General features: G+C 39.7%; 1 protein-coding gene across 3 annotated transcripts; it reads left to right on the top strand.

The window, feature by feature from the left end:
• Positions 1–868: 868 nt before the first annotated feature.
• On the top strand, positions 869–21,284 carry kif4 (kinesin family member 4). Of its 3 annotated transcripts, none has more exons than XM_071915232.2 (31): positions 869–1,040; positions 2,836–2,980; positions 3,549–3,663; positions 4,078–4,268; positions 4,411–4,500; positions 4,715–4,881; positions 6,001–6,095; positions 7,100–7,219; positions 8,731–8,906; positions 9,067–9,128; positions 9,256–9,388; positions 9,715–9,773; positions 10,324–10,429; positions 10,897–11,004; positions 11,387–11,545; positions 12,019–12,122; positions 12,300–12,444; positions 12,962–13,072; positions 13,306–13,389; positions 13,619–13,732; positions 14,491–14,646; positions 14,794–14,891; positions 15,128–15,257; positions 15,380–15,550; positions 15,673–15,792; positions 15,930–16,007; positions 16,780–16,881; positions 18,397–18,564; positions 19,057–19,182; positions 20,048–20,167; positions 20,531–21,284. In XM_071915232.2, the coding sequence occupies exons 2-31, from the start codon at positions 2,858–2,860 to the stop codon at positions 20,732–20,734; spliced, it is 3,735 nt and encodes a 1,244-aa protein (XP_071771333.1). In that variant the 5' UTR covers positions 869–1,040; positions 2,836–2,857; the 3' UTR covers positions 20,735–21,284. The 3 variants fall into 3 exon arrangements, with proteins under 3 accessions (XP_071771333.1, XP_071771332.1, XP_078142737.1); XM_071915231.2 differs by having other exon boundaries at positions 11,363–11,545; XM_078286611.1 differs by lacking the exons at positions 3,549–3,663; positions 4,078–4,268 and having other exon boundaries at positions 11,363–11,545.
• Positions 21,285–21,573: the final 289 nt, after the last annotated feature.

Here is a 21,573-nt window from a genome sequence, read left to right as displayed (position 1 = left end):
GGAAGTCTTAGAATTTGTGAGGTACGAGGTATATGCACCCTTGTCTAACGGTGCTATTTTGATATGGTCACATTTGTGAATCAAATTAAATTATTTATATAAATTAAATCCTAATTTAAAGAGTTGTTCAAAAATAACAATTCTTTTGTGAGACAGCCATCTCTAGTAGTAGTATAGGCCTTCACTCAGGGGAACCTGATGAGTGAGATGAGGTTATAGCTCATACTATACAAGAGGGAAGCTAATGGAAGGATGATAGAAGGAGGAATGGAGGTAGGAGATTTTGAAAATAGCACTGGTGATGAGGATTGTGAACAAAGGTCTGAAAAAAGAAGAAAAGAAAGAGTAATTTGCTCTGGGTTTGAAGCTTGTGGGAGGGAATGTTTGCAATATCATTTTATATCCATATGAAGTGGTGCAGTGGGTAAAGAGGAAACTGGGAGATGTCAAGTTTGTCAAAGTTACAAGAGGAAGTGGACTTAACAATAGTTTGTTTTTTCTTGTAATTGATTCATTGAAATTTGCATACTATCCTGTGGAGGTCAGCAACACGTCTGAGGCGCATTGAGTCTGCCGTAGAATTACAAGAAGAAGAAGAAAGTGGAGAAACCACTAAATAGTAGCATAACACTTTTTTGTTTTTTTTTAGGGGAAACTGGATCTAGCAAAGTTCAAGAGTTCAAGAGTCTAGATCTAGATCCTCCAAGTGTCTACCCACGCTCCAGTCCAGTAGGTGGCGGTAATACACCTTTCAGTTGGATGTCAACAGCGTCAAAACTAAAGCAGAAGAAGAAGAAGAAGAGGAGGAGCTGGGTGTTTGAAAGTGGCGGGCAATAACAGCATTCAGCCCGAGGATAAGGGTGTACATGGACGATGCATAATAATAGACTAAGTTAGCTGAGTTAACATTTAAAAAGTAACGTTAAACGTTTTATTGAGGTTGTTCGCTAGTGGTGCTATTGACTGTTAACCAGAACCATTGGATACAGTGGATTTCGTGATATTATACGTTGACACTGGAGGAAAAGAAGTAACGTCTTGTAAGTATCAAAAGGGTAGCTGCGTTAATGCTAACGTTAGCTTGGTTACCCTGACCAATGAGTGTGATTGAAAACTGGCCAGTGAACTAACGCCACCGTTATTGCTTTCGGTTGATGAAGTTTATTTATGCGAGTAAACATAATGTGAATTTACCGATTGCTAACGAAAAAATTGCCTGTTTGGCAGTTGCGCCGTCATTGAAATCACACTGAAGACTTTTTGTTTCCCACGTTAAGCTAATGTTAATGCCAACGTGTTTAGTTTGTGGCATTTTAACAAGACATAGTTGTCGATAATTGATTTACGGGACAGTCACAGGGTTTTTTTTATATTATAAATTATGGTGGAGAATAACTGTCATGAGGCGTCCCTTTTCCAGTATGAATCATGGAACCATAGAGTAGCCATCTTGCCTGTTACAGTTAAAAATATGCTATTATTGGATCCTATGGGGAAAAGAAGCATGTACAGTGCCCGTTACTGTTTCACATTAAGCTTTCAATAGCTGTTAAGACGTTTGCCAATTAACACCAGCCACCAACAACATGGTAGTACATTGTTGTTGTGTGTGACAAGATGCATTACCAGCCATCATCAATTGGAAGTATTGTTCTGTTATAAAAATCTAGTTGATTAGTAAAACAGGGCAAGTGGCTGGTTTCTTTTTGGATAAACAATACTAGCCTTTGTGGCTTGTGGAAAAATTAGTCTGTTTCGAATGTTTATAATGAATTGCTTTCTGTGTGCAAACCCCTGCGGTGTCCAGCTTTTATAGTCACTGACATGTTCTGTTATTCGCTCCTGAAGCGCAGTCTAGTAAGCCAGTTTTTCTCTCTACTTCCATGATGTTGCAGCAGTTCTATTGCAGCATGTTCCTGCCTCATCAGTGGCATTTTGGGTACTATGTGAGTCAAGAGCCTGCTGTCCACTTTGTCAATCAGAAATAGTGTGGCAACATGAGAGTCAATCTTGGCTCAGCTGGTTTGGTCCAAGATGGCAGTGTGCCAGTGCATTATGGCCCACTGCCCAATTTTGAACCATTAGATTATTTGCGACAATGACATATAACAATAGGATTAAATCTATCTATTGTAGTTGAATTTTAAAAATGTTAAAAATATTCAGTGGTAAACAAGAAAAAATAAGGAAACTGGCAATATAGCCTATCTGATAGCCTGAAGCCTTCCTTCAAGACACTGCTGTTATACATTTGTATTTACTTACACATCATCTATCCCAATGCACTCAGTGCAAAATGTGTAGAAATCTTGACAATGTGCCACTTGGCAAAAAGCATCTGATCAAAAACGGCCTCAGATATTATGCTTTCCTCCTTGGCTAGGCTATATAGAAACAAATAGCCTATGTAATGAAAAGGCTCTCAAAAATCAGTCAGTTGCATCTGCAAAGCATTGTCTGCACTGAGACACTAATTGTCTGCACTAAATTAAACCCTAACTATGAATCTTCACATATTAGCTGCACATTTTCGAACAAATCTCAATCTTCCGCTCATATTCATAAAGTACTACTCTGTCTTCTCGATCTTTTACTACTCATGTCAACATTTGAGGAAAAAAATCTCCTTATCTTTCAAAACATTGGACTAACTAGCTCCCTCTGCCATTGCAGCCAATGCTGGAACTATCAAATTTAATGTTGTCTGTCATTGATAATGATGGATTAACAGAGTCTGCTCCTGTCCATTCTAAATGTGTCATGGTATGTTAGTTAACCATATTGCCTAGTTATTACTTAGTCTCGTTTTGATAAGCCCTCTCTTGTTTTTCTTAGGTATTCATTGGCATCTTGCACCATGACAAACGAGGATGTTAAGGTGATCCCAGTGCGGGTCGCCTTGCGATGCCGTCCATTGGTACACAAAGAAATCAGCGAGGGATGTCAGTGCTGTCTCACATTTGTACCCGGGGAGCCACAGGTCAGCATCCAACAGCAGTGCCGGAAACTAGACACTAAAAAAATAACTTTCTTTTGCTGATAAAGTTCAATAATGGTCTCATCGGCCTCATTATGCTTATTACTACTGTTTTCAACAGAAATGGATAGCCAAAAGCTATATGTCACGATGTGGCTTACTTGTAAAGGAAAGTGTAAGTGTGAACAGAAAGCAGACTAGGATGACATCAGGACTGAAGTAAACCATAAAAAGAACTCAGTTTCAATAGAGGACTATGTGAATCTGAAAAGTTCATTTTCTCTTGGTTCTCTTTTGTTGAAGGTGCTACAGATGGCTGTTTACACACACAGCTGACATAGTCTCTGCTGTGGCATGAACAGTGTATCAACAAAACAGTCTTGAAAAGGGCATTGGCTAAGTTAGTAGAGTGCAATACAGCCAGGCTGAAATGACACGTATCAGATTATTTTACTGGTTAAAACTCCTGACACAGATACCATCATTTTAGCCATTTATTAGTTGATACAATGTGTTTGCTGACATATTGTGCTAGTGTGTGTCTAACAGGTAAAGTCTCATCTGTTTTCAGGTGGTTGTTGGCACAGAGAAGGCGTTCACCTATGATTATGTTTTTGATCCCACTGCTGAGCAAGAAGAAGTCTTCAGTACGGCTGTGTCACCCTTGTTATGTGGGCTTTTCAAAGGTAGCTATATCTCTTTAATGTGATACTTTATTCATCCCTGTTGCTTGCACTCCCTCCACGGGGGTTCAGAGGTCAGCTACAGAGCTGCGCCTCTGGAGCTGGTAGGATTCAGTGTCTTGCTTGAAGGCACTTCGGCAGGGCAGGTGCTTGTCAACAGGGGGTCTTGAATCCAGGTAATCCAGTCAAAGGATGATCTCTCTTACCTCCAGTCTACCCTGCCGCCAAGTGCAGTAACAGTTTTTTATGGATTGTTGTTGCTATATCATGTTATTGGCAAATGTAGTTTTATTTATCATTGGTTATCAGACCGTCATATGTTGTTGGTCAGTTGATTTGCCAGCACAAAGTATAGGCCTAGTGTTATTCATTTGCACTTAAGTTAATGCCGCCTAACAGTGTGCGATTTCCTTCTAGGCTACCATGCCACTGTGCTTGCATATGGACAGACTGGATCAGGGAAGACTTTCTCCATGGGAGGAACTTACACATCTGCTCAAGAGAATGAGCCTTCAGTTGGAGTTATTCCAAGAGTTATCCGAAGGATCTTTCAGGAAAGGGAGAAGAGGGCAGATTGTGAATTCTCTCTGGCAGTATCTTACCTGGAGGTCTGTGGAAATATTTTGTTTCCTTTGGTTTAGATCACTGCCTTTATGTAATTTACAAATTTACTGTGGCTCAGCTTCTAACATTCAACAAATTGCTTGTCATTGCAAGATTAAAGTAATTTGGCTTTCCCTTTAATTGTAGATCTATAATGAAGATATACTGGACTTACTGTGTGCATCTAAAGATAAACCTGCCCTCAGTATTCGGGAAGACCCTAAAGAGGGCATCAAGGTGAGTGACTGACATGTTGACAAGAAAAAAAAAACATTGTCACATTGCTTGAGGACATATAATGAATAGAAATGTAACCCTGAATAATTGTTCATCCCAGTGAATTGCATCCATCTCTAATCGCATACCTTGGTGACACCTTTTTAAACGGTGTGTGGTATACTTCAGTCAGTCAGCTTTTTATTTTTATTGAATATATCTTCCTCTCTTGTAGATTGTGGGCCTGACTGAGAGGGAGGTGTTGTCTGCCCAGGAGATGGTGGGCTGTCTGGAGCTTGGAAACTCGGCTCGCACCGTGGGCTCCACAGCGATGAACGCCGCTTCATCGCGCTCGCATGCCATCTTTACCATTACACTGGAGCAGCGCAGGGGGACAGACAAGTCAGTTGGCTCATATTCTCTCCCTGAATCCTTCCTTTGTTTTTGATAATATTAGTCCCCTCTGTCCGGACCAAAGCGTATGGTGTGTTCATTTATATTGTGCTTGTGCATAGCGATGTGAGAGAAATTAATAGCTTTGAAATGACGCACACAGAATGCATGCTGGCTGTGCTCCAGAATGCATGCTGGCTGTGTGATGGGTAAAAACACCAGAAATATTCAGGAATGCATTGGATTACCATTATATTTGTGGAGACTGTGCTTTGGAAGTAAGGATAATGGAAAATGGCTGCATGTGCTTGAAGAGCATACCACTGTTGCTGATTAATAGCTCAGCTATTAGACAATTGATGAAAGAAACGGAAGAAGGGATGAGGGGTAATTGTAATAATTTGCACAGTGGAAATTATAGGAAAATATAGGCCTTGTATACTGCACTCTGAGAAACACATGTGTCATCCAATCAAAGTCGGAGCACTATGTCACGTAAATCTGGGCCTGTAACCTACCTAAATAGACTTGGCAAAAACCTATAGATGCATATTAAATATAAATTATATTAAGTACTTTAAATGTATTTTTTTGTATCCATTTGTCTAGGCTATTGCCTTGTTCCAGAAATGTTAAATGTAATGGAATATTGCATTCTGTAATCATTTTTTTCGCTGGCATTTTCTCTCTGAAATGCTTTAGGCCATAGTCATATTATCAGATTGGAAAATATTGGAATATTGGAATCAGCTTCAAAAAAGCTATCTATGCCCATCCCTAATGGATAGTGAAGCCCGGAGAAAGGGTCGGGGGTTTTCTGAGGTGAAACGCAATAAATGAATCTAAATTAGAATCGGAGATAGAATATGTGTTATGTAAAGGATGTAAAGAAATTACTTCATATTCAGCAAGTCAGGGAAAAAATATTCAAACTTGAGCACAACTCGCACATGAAATGGATGGTGTTAGATTTTGAATAAAACTGACCTGCATGGATTTTTTTTGGACCTCTTTGTGCTGCGGTCTTGTCCAAAAATGAAATTCCTGTAATGCCTTGTGATGTTGTGTCACACATTAGTTTTTCATTATTTTCTACAAGTTGAATGTTTGTTCTATCTTGCGTTGCAGAATTGACTCGGTTGTGTCAAAATTACACCTTGTGGATCTGGCCGGTTCTGAGAGGCAAAAGAAAACCAAAGCAGAGGGAGATCGTTTGAAGGAGGGTAAGCCAAACATGACGTGTTTTTATTTTAGAACATCTCCGCATTCTCTCCACATTTATTTATTTTTTTAACCTTTAGTACACCAGGGAAAGTAGACTGAGTATGCATGGTCTTTTCCAGAACCACATAGTTTCACATAGTCACACACAGTTACACATGTTCACACCAGCTACGCACCACAAAACGAACAACAAAACACACCACAAAGTACAGCAAAATGTAAGTAGCAGCAAGTGTATAATATGGAACATTACAGCTGTTTCCCCGTTTGAGAGGATAATTCAGACCCACATGTATCACACCCAATAGTGGAGAGTCAAATAAGGTGATATGCAGTATTCTGTAATGAAATATAATCTGGTTCTTTGTGGTATATTTTGTGGTATGTTTTGTGGCTCTGTGTGGTACTTTAATGGCGATTACTGTACCTGTCACAGTCTACTGTTGGCTATTGGAGCAACTGTGGTTTAACTACCTTGATAGAAGATGTTGAGGGAGAGGACAGCATTACTCATTCATTTCCCAGCCGGCCCAGGGATTCAAACTGGCACCCTTCTTTCAGACTCTAGAGAAGGATTTTCCTCTCTGTCTCTGGGCCAATCCACTCTTTTCCAACTTGGCTTGTCGCTACGTTTTTCCAAAGATGGTCTATGTGAGGTTTCTCTATTTCTTTCCAACCGGAGCTGCCTGCTTCTCCATTTTAACGTTTGTTTCGGTCTCCCTTCAATTCTTTTAATACACCAGAGAAGTGACGTTTCGAACAACAGTGGCGTGCTTGAAACGTCACTTCTCTGGTCTGCTAGACAAGTATTCAAGTTGTCACACTTGTTGTTGGGGACAAATTCAATTTGATGTCAACCCTTGATCCTGAAAAGACAATTTCTTATTTAGCCCATAATTCTGTAGTTTGCAATTTCTGTAAGCCATGTGTTTGTGTTGTAATAGTGTAATAGCTCCATTAATAATAGCATTTCTGTTCTGATGCTATTCATTTTTGTCTTCAGGCATCAGCATCAACCGAGGCCTTCTGTCTTTGGGTAATGTGATCAGTGCCTTGGGGGACGAAAGCAAGAAAAGCACCTTTGTTCCTTACAGAGACTCCAAGCTTACGCGCCTGCTGCAAGGTAAGCCTCAAATAAATGCCAGGACAGTCATACCTAACAGCAACTCATGTTTGAAAACCCTATGTCAAAATATGGAGCTGTTGTTAAACTTCGTTACAAGGCTAAAGAAGGAATCCTCAAGTAAGCTAAATCTCTCAAGAGAACTAAAATTGACAATAATATGGATATTTCCGGACAGTGTGTTCCACAATGCCGACTGTATATGTAGATACTGAGCCGCTCCCAGGTGGTTACATGTTTAACAGTTGTGGTTTTCATGTGTGCTGCTTCTCCCGGCTCTGGTCGTCTGATGGGAAGTCTTGCTTGCCTCTCCTGCATCTGTTGCATTACATCCAATTGATTCTTTGCTAGTCCAGTGATTGCATCTGTCACTTTGTGTGTAATGGTGGTATGTGCTGAACAGGATCTGTGTATAACTTCACATTTATTGGTTTTCTTTTTTTACCACAAAAGTGGCATAATTATTTGTTTTAACATACAGTACATCAAAGCATGCAGATCTTCAAAGCAGCAAAGATGCAACATTGCAACAACTAGCACCAGCCATTGGTTACAGCAAGAGTGTTGAGTAACAATGTCAGTCACAATTGACTCTTCACAATTTTGCTGGCCTGTTATCACTTTATTTACAATGAGCTTGTTGGACTATGTGTTTGTTAAAATACAGTAAGTCCTCAGACAAGGTGCAGTGCCTTGTGCAACTTACTCATTTCTACCTGCAAACTTGAGCATGCCCCCTAGCTTACTTGGCTAACGGTAAAGGAAAGACTCAGTACTGTATTGTCTTTCAAGTACTGCTGTTACAAGTTCACTGTAAGCCAATGTACTGTATTTATATCACAAACCTAGTCTGAGAGAAAACAAAACGTTTTACTGTCATAATGTTTGAGCAGGGTTCCTTCACAAGTCTGGAAAAGTACGGAAAACGACTGATCATTTCCAGGTCTTGAAAAGATTGGTACTTGGACAAAAAGTTGTGAAAAATGTGGGAAAATATTGTTGCTCAGTCCTGATACACATTGGACTACACACTTTATATAGTTGTACACTTCACTGCCATTTTACATATGGTGGTATTTGTTGTTGTGAAGAATAATCTTGAGATATGGAGCCATGTGGCCTAGTGGACAATCATATTGTCCAGCCACTAACACCATACTTGATATTTATCACCAACCAACACTATCCATTTCTTATCTTGGTTTGCACTGAAAATGTTAACTATTCATTCATTGTCTTTTATTCCTGATACATACCTGATCTGCTGTTCAGAAATGCAAACTGAGAAAAAACAATTCCAGACAGTCCAGCAACTCGATGCTGACTTTTCCATATAGATCACATCTTGATGGCTATTCTGCTTTTTAAACCATACTACATACTAAATAGAAATGCTAATTGACCATTATTTTCCTGGCAGTCTTTTCTACATATTTTGTAAGCCCACACTTCTTGCAAGCAAGCACTTTTTGTCATTTCATTGTCCACCATTTTTCCTGCTTTATTGTCAGATTCTTTGGGAGGCAATAGCCACACGCTGATGATTGCATGCATCAGCCCTGCAGACTCAAACATTGAGGAGACGATCAACACACTGCGGTACGCTGATAGAGCTCGCAAGATAAAAAACAAACCTATAGTCAACGTCGACCCCAGAGCTGCAGAAACAAAGCGCTTAAAACAGCAGGTATAGTAATTAAACCACTAAATCAAATTTAAATGATTGTCAATTCTCTTGTTTTGTGGTGCTGGGCTTGCTGTATTACAACAAGTGAAAACAAATGTCATGGACTCGTATCAGTTTTTGAGTGTCATGTATTGAGCTGCTTCTCCCTGTGGGCCCACAGGTGCAGGAGCTGCAGGTGATGCTGCTGCATGCCCGTGGAGGAGTGGTGCCGGTACTCGCTGGGTAAGGTGTCAAAAAGCCAGATTCCCCACTGGTCTAATGTCCTACTAACATGTAAGGTAAATGCATCCAGGGTACTCGGTGCCCCCTAACAAAAGGCCATAACCTTTACTGAGTCCCTCCACTACAGACCAGAGTCGACTGAGAACGTGACGAAGCTCTTGGAGAGGAACCGCGCCCTGCAGGATGAGAACAGTAAGCTGAGCAGGGAGCTGAGTGAGGCAGCTGGACAGACCGCACTAATGTTTGAGAAGATCATTATGGTGAGCTGGACTTGCAGTGTTTTGTCATTATGGATTATTCTGTGTACATTTACAAAGAAATCTCAGTCTTTTTTGATTTCAGGTTGTAACGGCATAACATGTGGAAAAACGTGGGTTGAAGGGGAGGCAGCCAAGGGGGTTGAATACTTTCTGAAGGCACTGTTGTCAAAACATGGGTGTTGTCTTGAGAAAGTCCATTTTACTCAAACGTTGACAATAAAAAGAAAAGTGCACTGGTGAAATTGCAAGAACATTATTCACTATTTTGGTCGTTTTCAATCCATAATGCTTATTACGCATTCTGTTTTATTTTTGTTTTCTTACAGACAGAACAAACAAATGAGAAACTACAAAGCAAACTCGAACAACTGCGACAACATGCAGCGTAAGTTGACAAACCCGTGAAGCCAGGAGGGTTGCAGAAGGTTTTGACAAAGCTTATAGGAGAGCCAAAACACTTAAGCTATTCCTATTGAAGGCTTGTTAAAATGTTTGATATTGTGTTGCTAAAGTCAATTTTGGTCATGAATTCAGCACTTTGTTGTTGTGCTGTATAGATCTATTCAAGCTTTAAGAGTAAAACAGACTTCAATACCAAACGACTACATTTTTAGTGAAAAGCATTGAGGAAAAAGTGGCAAAACACTGGAAGTGCAATTGATCACTAAAGTTAACTTCAGTAGGTTCTCCGGTTTGCCTATACTTTTGTCTATATCTTTATGGCAATAACTCATTAGTTTATAGTATTTATGTACTAATCAGCTGTTCTCAGAACCAGTGATATAGAGATATTATTCTCGGTTTATTGAGGGAGATGCTGTCGTACAGACAGAACAAACAAATGAGAAACTACAAAGCAAACTCGAACAACTGCGACAACATGCTGATTGTCACCATAAGAATTATATTGAGACCCATCCTTCTCTTTATTTCAGATGTGAAGTGGATCTTGAGAGAGTGTTGGAGACACTGGAGGACCAGGAGTTGAAGGGTAAAGTTGAGGTGATGAGGAGCCTGCAGGACATCATCTTGGAGCTGCAGGTATGGACACTTGATGGGCTCACATGTGTACTTCCTATTCTTGTGTTCATTTTCATCTCATGTCATTTCTGCTGTCCTTTGGCCTCTCTTAGTGATTTTGTAAAGTGCTTTGTAGCTTTGTTTTGAAGTGCTATATAAATAAAATGTGTTGTTATTATTTTCTTGATTTGCATAATTGCCTTGTATTTTAGAATTGTTTTTGTTTCATGCGTAGACGGTACAGGGACTCAAAGTTGGCATGGCATGTTCAGCGCAACTGCCACTGCAGTGTTCAATGAAGTGGTCCCTTTGTACTCCACAGTACCTCACAGTACCACACAGTACCTCACAGTCTCATGCAACAAACCACTGTTCATTTCAGCTACGACTTTTATGGCAGCAGTTTTAAATGTACCAGCTGTTGATTTGAATGGGAATATTCTTTCTGTTCATTCACCTTCCATGGTTTACTCTGTCCGCCTTCTCAGAATGAGAGCGCAGGCATCGCGGCCTCCATTGATGCGATGGCCTCAGGAGAAGATGCACCTGACGGATCAGGGAATGGCAGTAGAAATTCAACAGATGGCTCCCCATCAGTATGTTGACACTTTTATTTATATTTGTTGTTTGATGTTTACATTAGATGACAACAGTCATCAACAATATATCAAGGGCACTTAGGCAAATACTAAAGATACTTGACAAGATTCTGCCATGCCTTGCTTTCAGTTGTTTGACCTTATACACTAAATGTGCATTTTATACAGTTCTCCATAGGATGCTTTTACTGTTTGAATCATTGCGTCTCCTCTTCTCTACGCACTCAAATTGAACTGATTGAAGAGAAGAAAAGAAAAACCTCCCCTGTATTTTTCTCCTAAGCTCTGATTTTATTTATTTATTTCTTGCCAAGTGTAATTTAAAGTGTTTCCCCTCCTCCATCACACTAAACAGGATGTCACTGCCATTGTTGATAAGGACGCAGCAGAGGGCTTTACAACCCATCATGCACTGCGCCAGGCCCAGATGTCCAAGGAGCTGATTGAGCTCAACAAAGTGTTGGCTTTGAAGGAAGCTTTTGTCAAGAAAATGTGCCAGAATGACAGCCAGCTGGAACCGATGCAATCACAGCACCAGGTAATAGGATTCTACATCTATCTTAGACTTGCACAAAATCATCAAAATTTAATTGGGGATTTTTTTTTTCATGACCTTTTTGAAATTAGTGGGAAAGGGCAAACATTTGATACTTAACATGCTGTGCCATCCAGTCAGTGCTTAACATTCTGCAGTGTTCCACCTTGAGCTCTTATGATATTATCTCTGAACCTGTATTGTGGCACCAATGTAGTCACTGGTACTAAAATCCAAATGTTTGTACTGTGACAACACTTAACAGGTTCCTGTGAAGATAATAATTGACGAGATGGGTTGAATTGAAAATAGTTTCAGTAGTTTTGAGCATAACACAAGTCCTCAATCTTGGCCTTTTGTGGTGGTGTTTTCAAGCTGTGTGGTGCACTTAATTCTGAGCCATATTCTCAAATTGCCTAACTGTCTTTTGTAATGTTGATGAATTTTGAGCTTCTGTGCATTTTGTCCCTCTACAGAAAAACATGCACAGTCTGCAGTCATCAGTGGATTCTCTGCAGAAGGAAAAGGAGGACCTCATTTTGGCGCTCCAGTCTGCAAAGAAGGACTCCAACCAGGCTAAGTAAGGACAGAGGTTTTGGCTAAGTAAGGCCAGACATTTTGGCTGTGCCTCAAGTAATAATGCGGTCTAAATATAAATTAATAGATGATTTCTTTTGACATAAAATGTCAAAGTATTCTCTGTCAACCCCTTTCTTTTCATTCCTGCCTTCACCCCCCACACACCATCTTCTCTTAGGCTGAGTGAGCAGCGTAGGAAAAGGCTGCAGGAGCTTGAGGGCCAGCTTGTAGACATGAAGAAGAAGCTTCTTGAGCAGTCCAAACTTCTGAAACTCAAAGAATCCTCTGTTCGCAATGTGACCAAGCTCATGCACGAGATACAGGTAATCTCAGTGGTTTACTCCCTTCCCTCCAGAGTAATTCCTGTTTTTGTCATGTGATATTCAGATGATTCTTTGGCCTGAGAGTTGTCGAAGAAACTGGTGAAACTGAAATGGATGGTGTGATTTCCTGGCTATCGCCACACATACATCAGCAAAATTTTGCCCAATGCTAAGTGACTAGGAGTCATAGCAGCTGCTTTGTTATTCTTGGTCAACTTATTTTGAATGGACCTCACTTAACTACAGTGCTAATTTTAAGCTTAATAGGAGGAATTTTTCTCAAAAGTTGAAACTGAATGTCACCAGTTGTCCCTGTGAATCAAATTAATTTATGATTTACAGGTGAAAAAAGTTTGCTGATGCTTGTATAGATTTCTCCAGAAATCCACACCATGGATCTGGACATCATTTCAGCACCATCATCAGCATAGAGCCTTGTTAATACTCTTGTTAGTTTTTGGTATCAGTTAAGGCCACAGATACCAAGTATGAGCACATTAGTGTCTTGTCCCCACAGGCTATGAAGGCCCAGCGTGTGCAGCTGATGAGGCAGATGAAGGAGGACTCTGACAAATTCAGACTCTGGAAGACCAAGAAGGACAAGGAGGTGCTGCAGCTCAAGGAGAAGGTCTGCGTTGATCACATTGTTTTTGAACCAGTCCATATTCTTTAACCAGATGTTTTTTTTCTCGTTTATATGAAATTCTCTCAAACACAGCCTGCTGCTCTTTTATTCCTTAGAAATTTTGTATAAGCGTTTTTTTTACAAAGTAAAACAAGACATTTTGTATCAGAGGTAGGGAGTAGGAGCATCGTTTTCTTTTGCTCCTTTAATGCCCTTGTTTTGTACCTCTTTTACAGGATCGTAAACGGCAATATGAGTTGCTGAAACTTGAGAGGGATTTCCAGAAACAGGCCAATGTCCTGCGTCGCAAAACTGAGGAGGTTAGTGGTTGTTTTTTGCTGTTTGTCTATGTGTGAATATGTTGGACTGTTTATTTCAAGACCTACACTCTTAACACATACTTTCAAATATAAGGTGTGTAGATCAGATGTTTTGGTTAAATTTTGAATGTTTGTAGCTATGTTGCTTTTGCATTGTTGGGGGGACACTTCACAATACTCTATAGCACTGAATACGGTAAGTATCAGCTCATCAGTTGTTTCCCCACAGGCTGCAGCTGCAAACAAGCGGCTGAAAGATGCTCTACAGAAGAGAAGTGAGGTGGCGGAGAAACGCAAGGATGTCCACAACAGAGGAATGGATGGGGCTGCCGCAAGAGTTAAGGTGCTAAAACCTTTTTTGAGGGTTTTTTTCTCTACATCATTTGTGGCACTCTCCAGTTCACCATGTAGACAGTCAGAGTGGCCTGATGGATTGGCTAATTTATTTTAAAGTTATAGGAAATCATGTTAAAGGTTCAACCACATGTTGCTCATGCGTGGTGGACATAGGAGAAAGAGTCTTCTTACCAATATCGTACCAATAAATGTTACAGCCATTATCCAGAATTTGGCATCACAGAAGTTAACAACAATCTTGCACAACAGATTTGCAATCCTTTAAGTTGCATTTTGTGCACAGATTGCATTTTTCACTAGTTGGAGTCTGAGTAGCTGAGTGGCTCTCAGGTTGCGCTGCAAGATCGGAACAGCTCCTTAATAAAACAGATATTCATAAACCGATTTTGTCAGTCAACATCTAAACATTAGTAAACAATCCGAAATGAATTGACCCATGCTAGAAATTTTCCCTTACTGCAAGAAGAAATGTAATGTAAAAATTATTTAAAAAATATTATCCAGTCTTACCAACTTGACCAACAGTTTTAAATGTATATTAGGCTGTGAAAGGTTTCTGTACATTTGTTTATGAACATTTGAATGAGACAGACTTATATTTTGAGTTATGATGGCCAACAAAGGTCACAAGATTATTTTCCATCTAAAATTAAAACTCTTAAGTGAATATACCCAAAAGGGATCCAAATTAGTCAAGGAGAGTCTTGCTGCGTTAACTCTGTGAATCTGCATTTGTGTGGTCAGACGTGGCTCCTAAATGAAGTGGAGGTGCTGGTTAGCACGGAGGAGGCCCGGCGCCACCTGAAGGACCTGCTGGAGGACAGGAAGATCTTGGCTCATGAGATCAACCAGCTCAAGCAGCAGATGGAGGCAGGGGAGCGACCTGCTGCCAAAATCAGGGTGAGATGAGAGCTTTCCATTGTTCAGGATGTACTGGACACAATTATTTGCAAAATGAACAATATGTGAGACATCCAAGGCACTGGGGAAGTTAGAATATAAAAAGTAATCAAACCTTTGCTTTGTTTGTGGTTTCCTTCCATGCAGCGTCGGACACTGATCATCTCTGAGCTGGAGAGCCACGGGGGGCTGGAAACACCTCTGAGTAAACAGGTGGAGAACCTGGAGACAGAAATGGGCCTCAGGTAAGACAAATCGGCTAAACAGTTCATTTGTTTTACATTTTATGCATTTGACTACACATGGTGGCATGGCTGCTGCTCCAGCTGGCCTCAAATCTTCTCCCTCCTGACTCCCAAGTGGTGGAATGACCTTCCCACCCTTTTCTGAGCTCGTTTTATATTACTCATCTATACAGTATTCATTGATATACAAAAACGTTTGATAGATCCTTAATAAAAGTCTACTTTTACTTTAATAGGAGTGCCCAGATAGCAGACCTCCAGCAGAAAGTTCTTGACGCAGACAACGAGGGGCGCTTGAAACAGCGCTGGGACAACATCACGAGCATAGTGGACGCCAAGTCTGCCCTGAAGGTCCTGATGTCTGAGGTGAGCAAACTGGCTTTATTTGGGAAGTCTGAAACGATATCATTCCATATTCAAGTCGGTGTGTTGTATTGCTGCCAGTTACTTGTATATCCAAAAACCATCACATTTTCTCTTTTATTTAGCTGGTGTCTGCTAAAACAGCCAGTGCCAAGCTAGAGAGCGACCTCAAACAGGAGAAGGGGAATGTGCAGGATTTAACGAAGATGCTGGCCGACGAGAGGAATGTCATGTCAACCATGGACATGGAGCACCAGCAGCAGTTAGTGGAACTAGAGCAGAGGCATCAAGAGAAGGTGCTCATATCATTTATTCAGATTCCAATTTGCATCTCTTTTTTGTGACACTGTTCCGTCCTTATTTTTTATTTAATGCTTTGCTCCATATACCTGATTCATCTCTCCCTTTCTTCCTACAGGTCCTTTACTTCCTTAACCAGCTACAGAACAAACCCATATGTGGAGAGTCGGATGAAACAATGCAGAAAGATGAGGAGACTTCAAAGGAGAGGGAGCTTCTGGAGCGCCTCAGATTTCAGGTTTGTCTCCACTAGCTGAAGGGCTGAAGAACAGTGAGATCGACCATTGACTCCACCTTTTACCCCTTGTTCTAGGAGTAATGGTCCAGAGTTATCTTGAAATGATGATAATCCAGTCGTGTGTACCACAATTTCAGGAAGAAGAGATTGAGAAACTGCGGGAATTGAGTGAGCAAAACCAGAAACTGCTGGATGAGAATGAGCAATACAGACAGGTAAAAAGACTAATGCTTGCATGAGTCAAATAATTAAGCATAACTTTGTTCAACTTTATTGGCACCATATCAAATTTTGTTTTGGAATTGTTGGTTTCTTGCGATATAAATTTGAATTAAAAATGATAACTGCTATGCTCTGGTTTATAACACATTCATAGCACCTGTGGCTTTAGGTCAGGAATACTTGAAAACAAACAAAAATCAGAAAAAGGGTTGATGGTCCAACTAAGAAATTTGTAGAGCAAGTTTGGCTATGTTGTTATTCCAAGTGTCATAGTACTATGAGGCCTTTTAAACCTTTCAAATTTGATCTTAAATTATAGCCACCCTGCCATGGCAAGGCAATTGAGATTCATTTTTATTTTATTTTAGAAAAGACAGAAAGGTAAGCAGTAAGATGAGAATTTGCATGGGAATTTTTTTAAAGTTTAGTTTACACTGTAAATCCCAGCTGATATTAGAAAGCTGACCGCCTAAGGCTCCCAATAATGAAGGCTAGAGATGCAGAAGTGCAATTCAAAGTCCATTCATTATTACTTCCATAATGCTTTCCATTCCACATGGTATCTGCATTGTATTAGTAGTAATAACCAATGTTCAGTCATTAATCAAAGTTAATTTCAAGAAATACTTTCAAATTCAAAATGGAAATCCAAAAATAATAGCCTACTCAGCACAAATGTTAGTGTGGAATATAGATGTCTTTAGTTAAGCTGTTTGTTAAACATGGTGGCTCAAATCCAGCCGTTTCTTGATTTGTTCTCCACAGAAACTATCACTGCTCCAGCTGGCAAGTGGGAAGAAAATACTTGTGCCTACATCAAACAGTGAACAAACTCCAGATGACTCATTTGATTATGTTCCGCCAAAGGTGAGCTTATTGCAGATATTCTGCCTTCATCTTGCACTGTGTATCACCTCAGTTTTTAAAATCAAATTGATCCTAAGTAGTTTCTTTTCCCATTGCTGTTGAGATATTTTAAATGTCAGGGCCAAAACATGGCATTCATGCACAAACCTCTGAATGTGTTTGATTTGAATAATAATTACTACTACTTATACTACTACTACTGCTACGACCTACGACTATGACTACTACGAGTGGTGATAATGACAATAATTACTTGTTAATTAATAGTAACTTATCAATTCAATAAACATTGCAGTATCTTTGGCAGCCTTTTAAGGAGCGCTTTAGGGAGTTCCTGCTAAGGATTTCCCCAGTTACTTGGAGTGAGTTCAGGTAGTGAGGCAATTAAATATTGCATAAATTATTAAATTATTCTGCACTGGGGCTTTGATGCAAATTAAAAACTATTATAATGCAAAATCATCAGTGCATTCAAGAACAAAAAAGAAAAATATGCATAAAGCTCATCAGCAAACCTATCTATTTGCCTTTACTCTCAATGTCTCAGAAAAGCCTGTTGCCTAAATGAATGATGGTAGCTCAGCCCACTGAGTAAAAGCAGAGACCAGCCGGAAAAGTTTCTAACTGGCAAACAGGCATTAATGTTTAAACAAACAATATCAGGCATCACTGCACAGTGAATGAACAACAACTGCAGTGGCACAATACAGAGGAAAAAGGTTTAAACTGAAACAAAGCCTCACGCCAAGGAAATGAATGTTCCTGTCAGCAGTATCCCAGCTGATCTAGTGCAAGACAGGTCTATTTGTAAATGGCCTGTTAAGGCCTTATTATAGTAAACAGTCAATTGTCTCTCTTTGAAAGTGAGTATTTCTGTGAAAAAGCAGTCAGTCTCAAATGAAGCACGGTGCACTTTCTGCAAAAGCAATCATTGTTTCCAAGGAACATCCAAACACCACATTATAAAGTTCATTGGACTTCTTGTCATCTCAATATTCATATTTTCCCAGCTGATGAGTATCATATTTTATGTTTGTACATACAGTATTAGTCTATGTGCACAGCAAGACATTGAGCGCAGGGCACAAAGCTGCCTGTGTGCTTGCATGTGTGTGCAGTTTAGAGAAAAGCGCTGATTCAGTTTCTATTGCACTGCTATGCAGCAGATTGCAGATTTTTTTTTTCCCATTATATGTGTGTGACTCCCAGAATTGTAAATGGGTTTATTTTCTGGAAAACTCTGACTACGGGGCTGTTGCTACGCTCACATCTTACAGGAATGTAACAACTTGTTAGGTCACTACTTGGAAGTTAAAGTGGCTTTTTCAAAGTGTGTAGATTGCTCATGTAGCCAATCAACTTTCTGTTTATTGGCAAAAAAATGCTTTGTTGTGAGACATAAAATCCTCTGCATCATAACATTGCATTGAAATCAGCCTACTATGCTTTAGGTACATACTTTTAAGAGTCGAAGCTTGTTGATTTTTCACTGGTTGTGTTCTCTACTGGCGGAAGCCTAAAGGGAAGCGCTTCACTACAGCTAAAGCCCCGCTGAAGACGGCCATCAACGTGGAGGAGCTGATGTCCGCCTCCGAGGATGAGAATGAGGAGGAAGAGGATGAATGGCGTCCTGAGAAAAATGAGAAAGGCCGCAGGAATTCAAAGAAATCAAAGGCGACTGGGGTAAGATTGGGTTACATGTACAGTTCTACATTTTAGGGGTCTTTTTGAGTCGAGATGGATTATGAAAGCTTTTTTTCCATGTAGAAGAACACATTTGAGAATCTACAGTTGTGGTCATCATTAACACCATAAAACTGCTTCCTTACTCTGATTGTCATCATTACAGAACAAAAAAATGCCTCAAATATCACTGAACTGAAAATTGAAAAAATGAAGATGGTAATATTACCCTAAAATTCAGCATTTACTAAAACCTCTTAATCATGGAAATGTATAATGTGTAATGGATTTGTCAGACTTCATTTTTGAAGAGATGATGACTATAATTGCGATGTGTGCAACTAATTGTTGCACACATCGCCCTCGCCCCCCCATCTCAAATGGTAATTAAGGCAGAACCTCTTAGTGGTAAACTCATGAGTTTATCAGGATTACACATCATGCAAAAGAAATCCACCACACTGTGATGCTAAGTAGTTTTTCTTTCCTAAGTGTGCCTGTAAAGGCCGCTGTAGCAACAAGCTCTGCAGGTGCCGCAAGGGAAAGATGACGTGTGGGGAGAACTGCCAGTGTGATCATGAGAAATGTCGTAACCTGGACATCCAGGCGTCTGTTGAGGTGAGTTGGCATCTACTGACTCTGTGTGTGTGTGTGTGTTCTGTGTGTGGTGGTGTCATGTTCAATATACAGTCATCTGGAAGAAAATCTAAGAGGAGCAAAAGAAACCATTTTTTCATCCTTTACACCCTTTTTTACATTATGTGTAGGACTTTGCATACTGAAAGGCCACGTGATTTGGGCCTTTTAATTGAAAAGTTGTTTGATGATATATTTACAAGCACACCAGCCTTTTTCAACTTTTTAAGTGGGCTAAATATGAAGGTATTTTCCTGCCAAAATGATTTCAGCATGGCAAATTGATTTGTATTTTGAAACTATTTTCAAAGGTTTGACCAATGAATTGAGAAAGTGTTAAAAGATCTGAGCAAGACTATGTATTTTCAATTTGTTGTTTCAGAACACTCATTTCAATTACATTTGTACCCTTGCCCACATCAGTTTTGCACCTGCAGACTTTAATGTAATTAAGTCCCAGATGTTAACACCACACACATTACATGATAAAGGTGGTTTAACTGATGCTCTAATAATAATATCCACTAATCCTTTAATAACTCATGAGAATTAGAATCTAATCATTCAAGTTATTACATTATTAGGCAATGTTGTTATTACATCATCAGTTGCTGGTTAATCTAATAATGTGGTATTATTACATTATCTAGCAATGTGTTACATTAAGAGGTTATTACATCATCCAGCAGTTATTACATTATTAGTTGCTGCAGATTTGTTTCCTCTGTCCAGTCAAATTTGGCTTTCATTGACAAGCATTTTCTGCACTGATTGGATATCATAACACCTAAGTATTGTTCTCCGGTTGGACTTCTATTCTTCCTCATTTCATTTTTCCTCATTTCAGGACTTAAATCAGATAGACGGTGCGCCCAGAGATTCAGTGTCTCTCCCTCAGGACCCCACAGCCATGAGCCCTGGCAACGCCACATTCTTTAAGCCACCGTCTTGTACGCCCACCAAGAAGGTAAACATTTTAATTTGTGAACACTCATCAACGTAAACGATAATATAAATTAAATCTTATATTCTTGGCGCCCTTGAGAATTACTGGCATGCATGCTAAAGATGTGTTTAAAAAGTGGTAAGAGATGCTGCGTATAAATTTTCCATGGAGAAGATAGAGAAAATTACTCTGGTGCAGTTGTCCAGGAAACAAACATGGGTGATTATTTAGTTCTTAACTTTTGTTGTAAATAGGTGGGATTAGATGCTCTTCTCTATTCCAGCCTGACTTTGTGATTTTAGGCTCTTATTTTCACATAAAACTCTTGCCTAGTGCAGCTTGAAAGTGAAGTATGTAATGCAACACTGATGCATATCGTTTTAGGTGCTCAAGGAAATTGGTGACATGGGACACACCTCCACAGACCTAAAACTAGACAGGAAGCCCGTCTGCCCAGAGGGAGAGGAGGAGGAGGAAGATGAGGACGAGAGAACAACAGCCAGTTTCCTCAAGAAGAAGAAAAGGATTCTCACAAGTTTTCAGAACAGTTTTTTCTCTGGATGCACACCGATTAGGGAGGAATCCTAAACGGGACAGAGCAGAGTAGGGCCTTCTGCCTTAGGCGTCCTCTGTGGTTGGTTAAATATCTTTGTCAGTGTATTTGTTAGTCTTTTTTTAAATGTTATTAAAATGTTGTGTTCTGTACTTGAAATGTAGCTATTGATTCAGAAAGACTGTTTTTGTTGTCTGTAGGGATAGAGGGTAACAAACTGTGAATTGCATTGAATCGTCTACTGGAATGCACTATGAGATGATCAGGACGTCTTCATGTAATTCTTTGTTTAGTGCAAAAGGATTGTAATCAAAGAGTAACACTGACTTTACACCACTAGAATGTAAAATCACCAGTCAGCCAATCTACAATTGAGCATTTCAACGTAAGTATTATTCAACACATCACTATTACACAATATCTTGGGGAACACACTTTAGGTTTTCTCACTTTAGTTTTTAGTATCAGACATTAATAAAGTCTTACAGTCAATTCTTGTTTTTAATGAAAAACCAATTAATTTTTTGTCCCGACCATGAGTTGTTAGAAAACGTAATTTATTTAATTCGGTAGTTGATTATAATTCATGTCTTTACTCACTTTTGTTGCTGCTTCTGAGAGGCAATTAATCTTTAGGGGAAAGGTTATTTTACATTGAATTAAAAAAATGAATCTTAAACCGGTACGCTGCATTAATTTCATGTTAATTTACAGGTGTAGTTTTGAGAACGGCAAAAGAGTTTGTCCATACTGTGTAGATGGTGTGGGATGAGCGATTTTATTTTTTTATTTATTTATTTTTTTGCTTGGCCACCTCCTGCACCTTGCTGTCCATCAAATGCTTGCTGGGAGATTTCCTCCAAGGTTTTGAATG

The sequence above is a fragment of the Centroberyx gerrardi genome, chromosome 11, assembly GCF_048128805.1.
Source record: "Centroberyx gerrardi isolate f3 chromosome 11, fCenGer3.hap1.cur.20231027, whole genome shotgun sequence".
In the NCBI taxonomy this organism is placed as follows: Eukaryota; Metazoa; Chordata; class Actinopteri; order Beryciformes; family Berycidae; genus Centroberyx; species Centroberyx gerrardi.
This window is presented reverse-complemented; position numbering and strand designations above follow the sequence as displayed.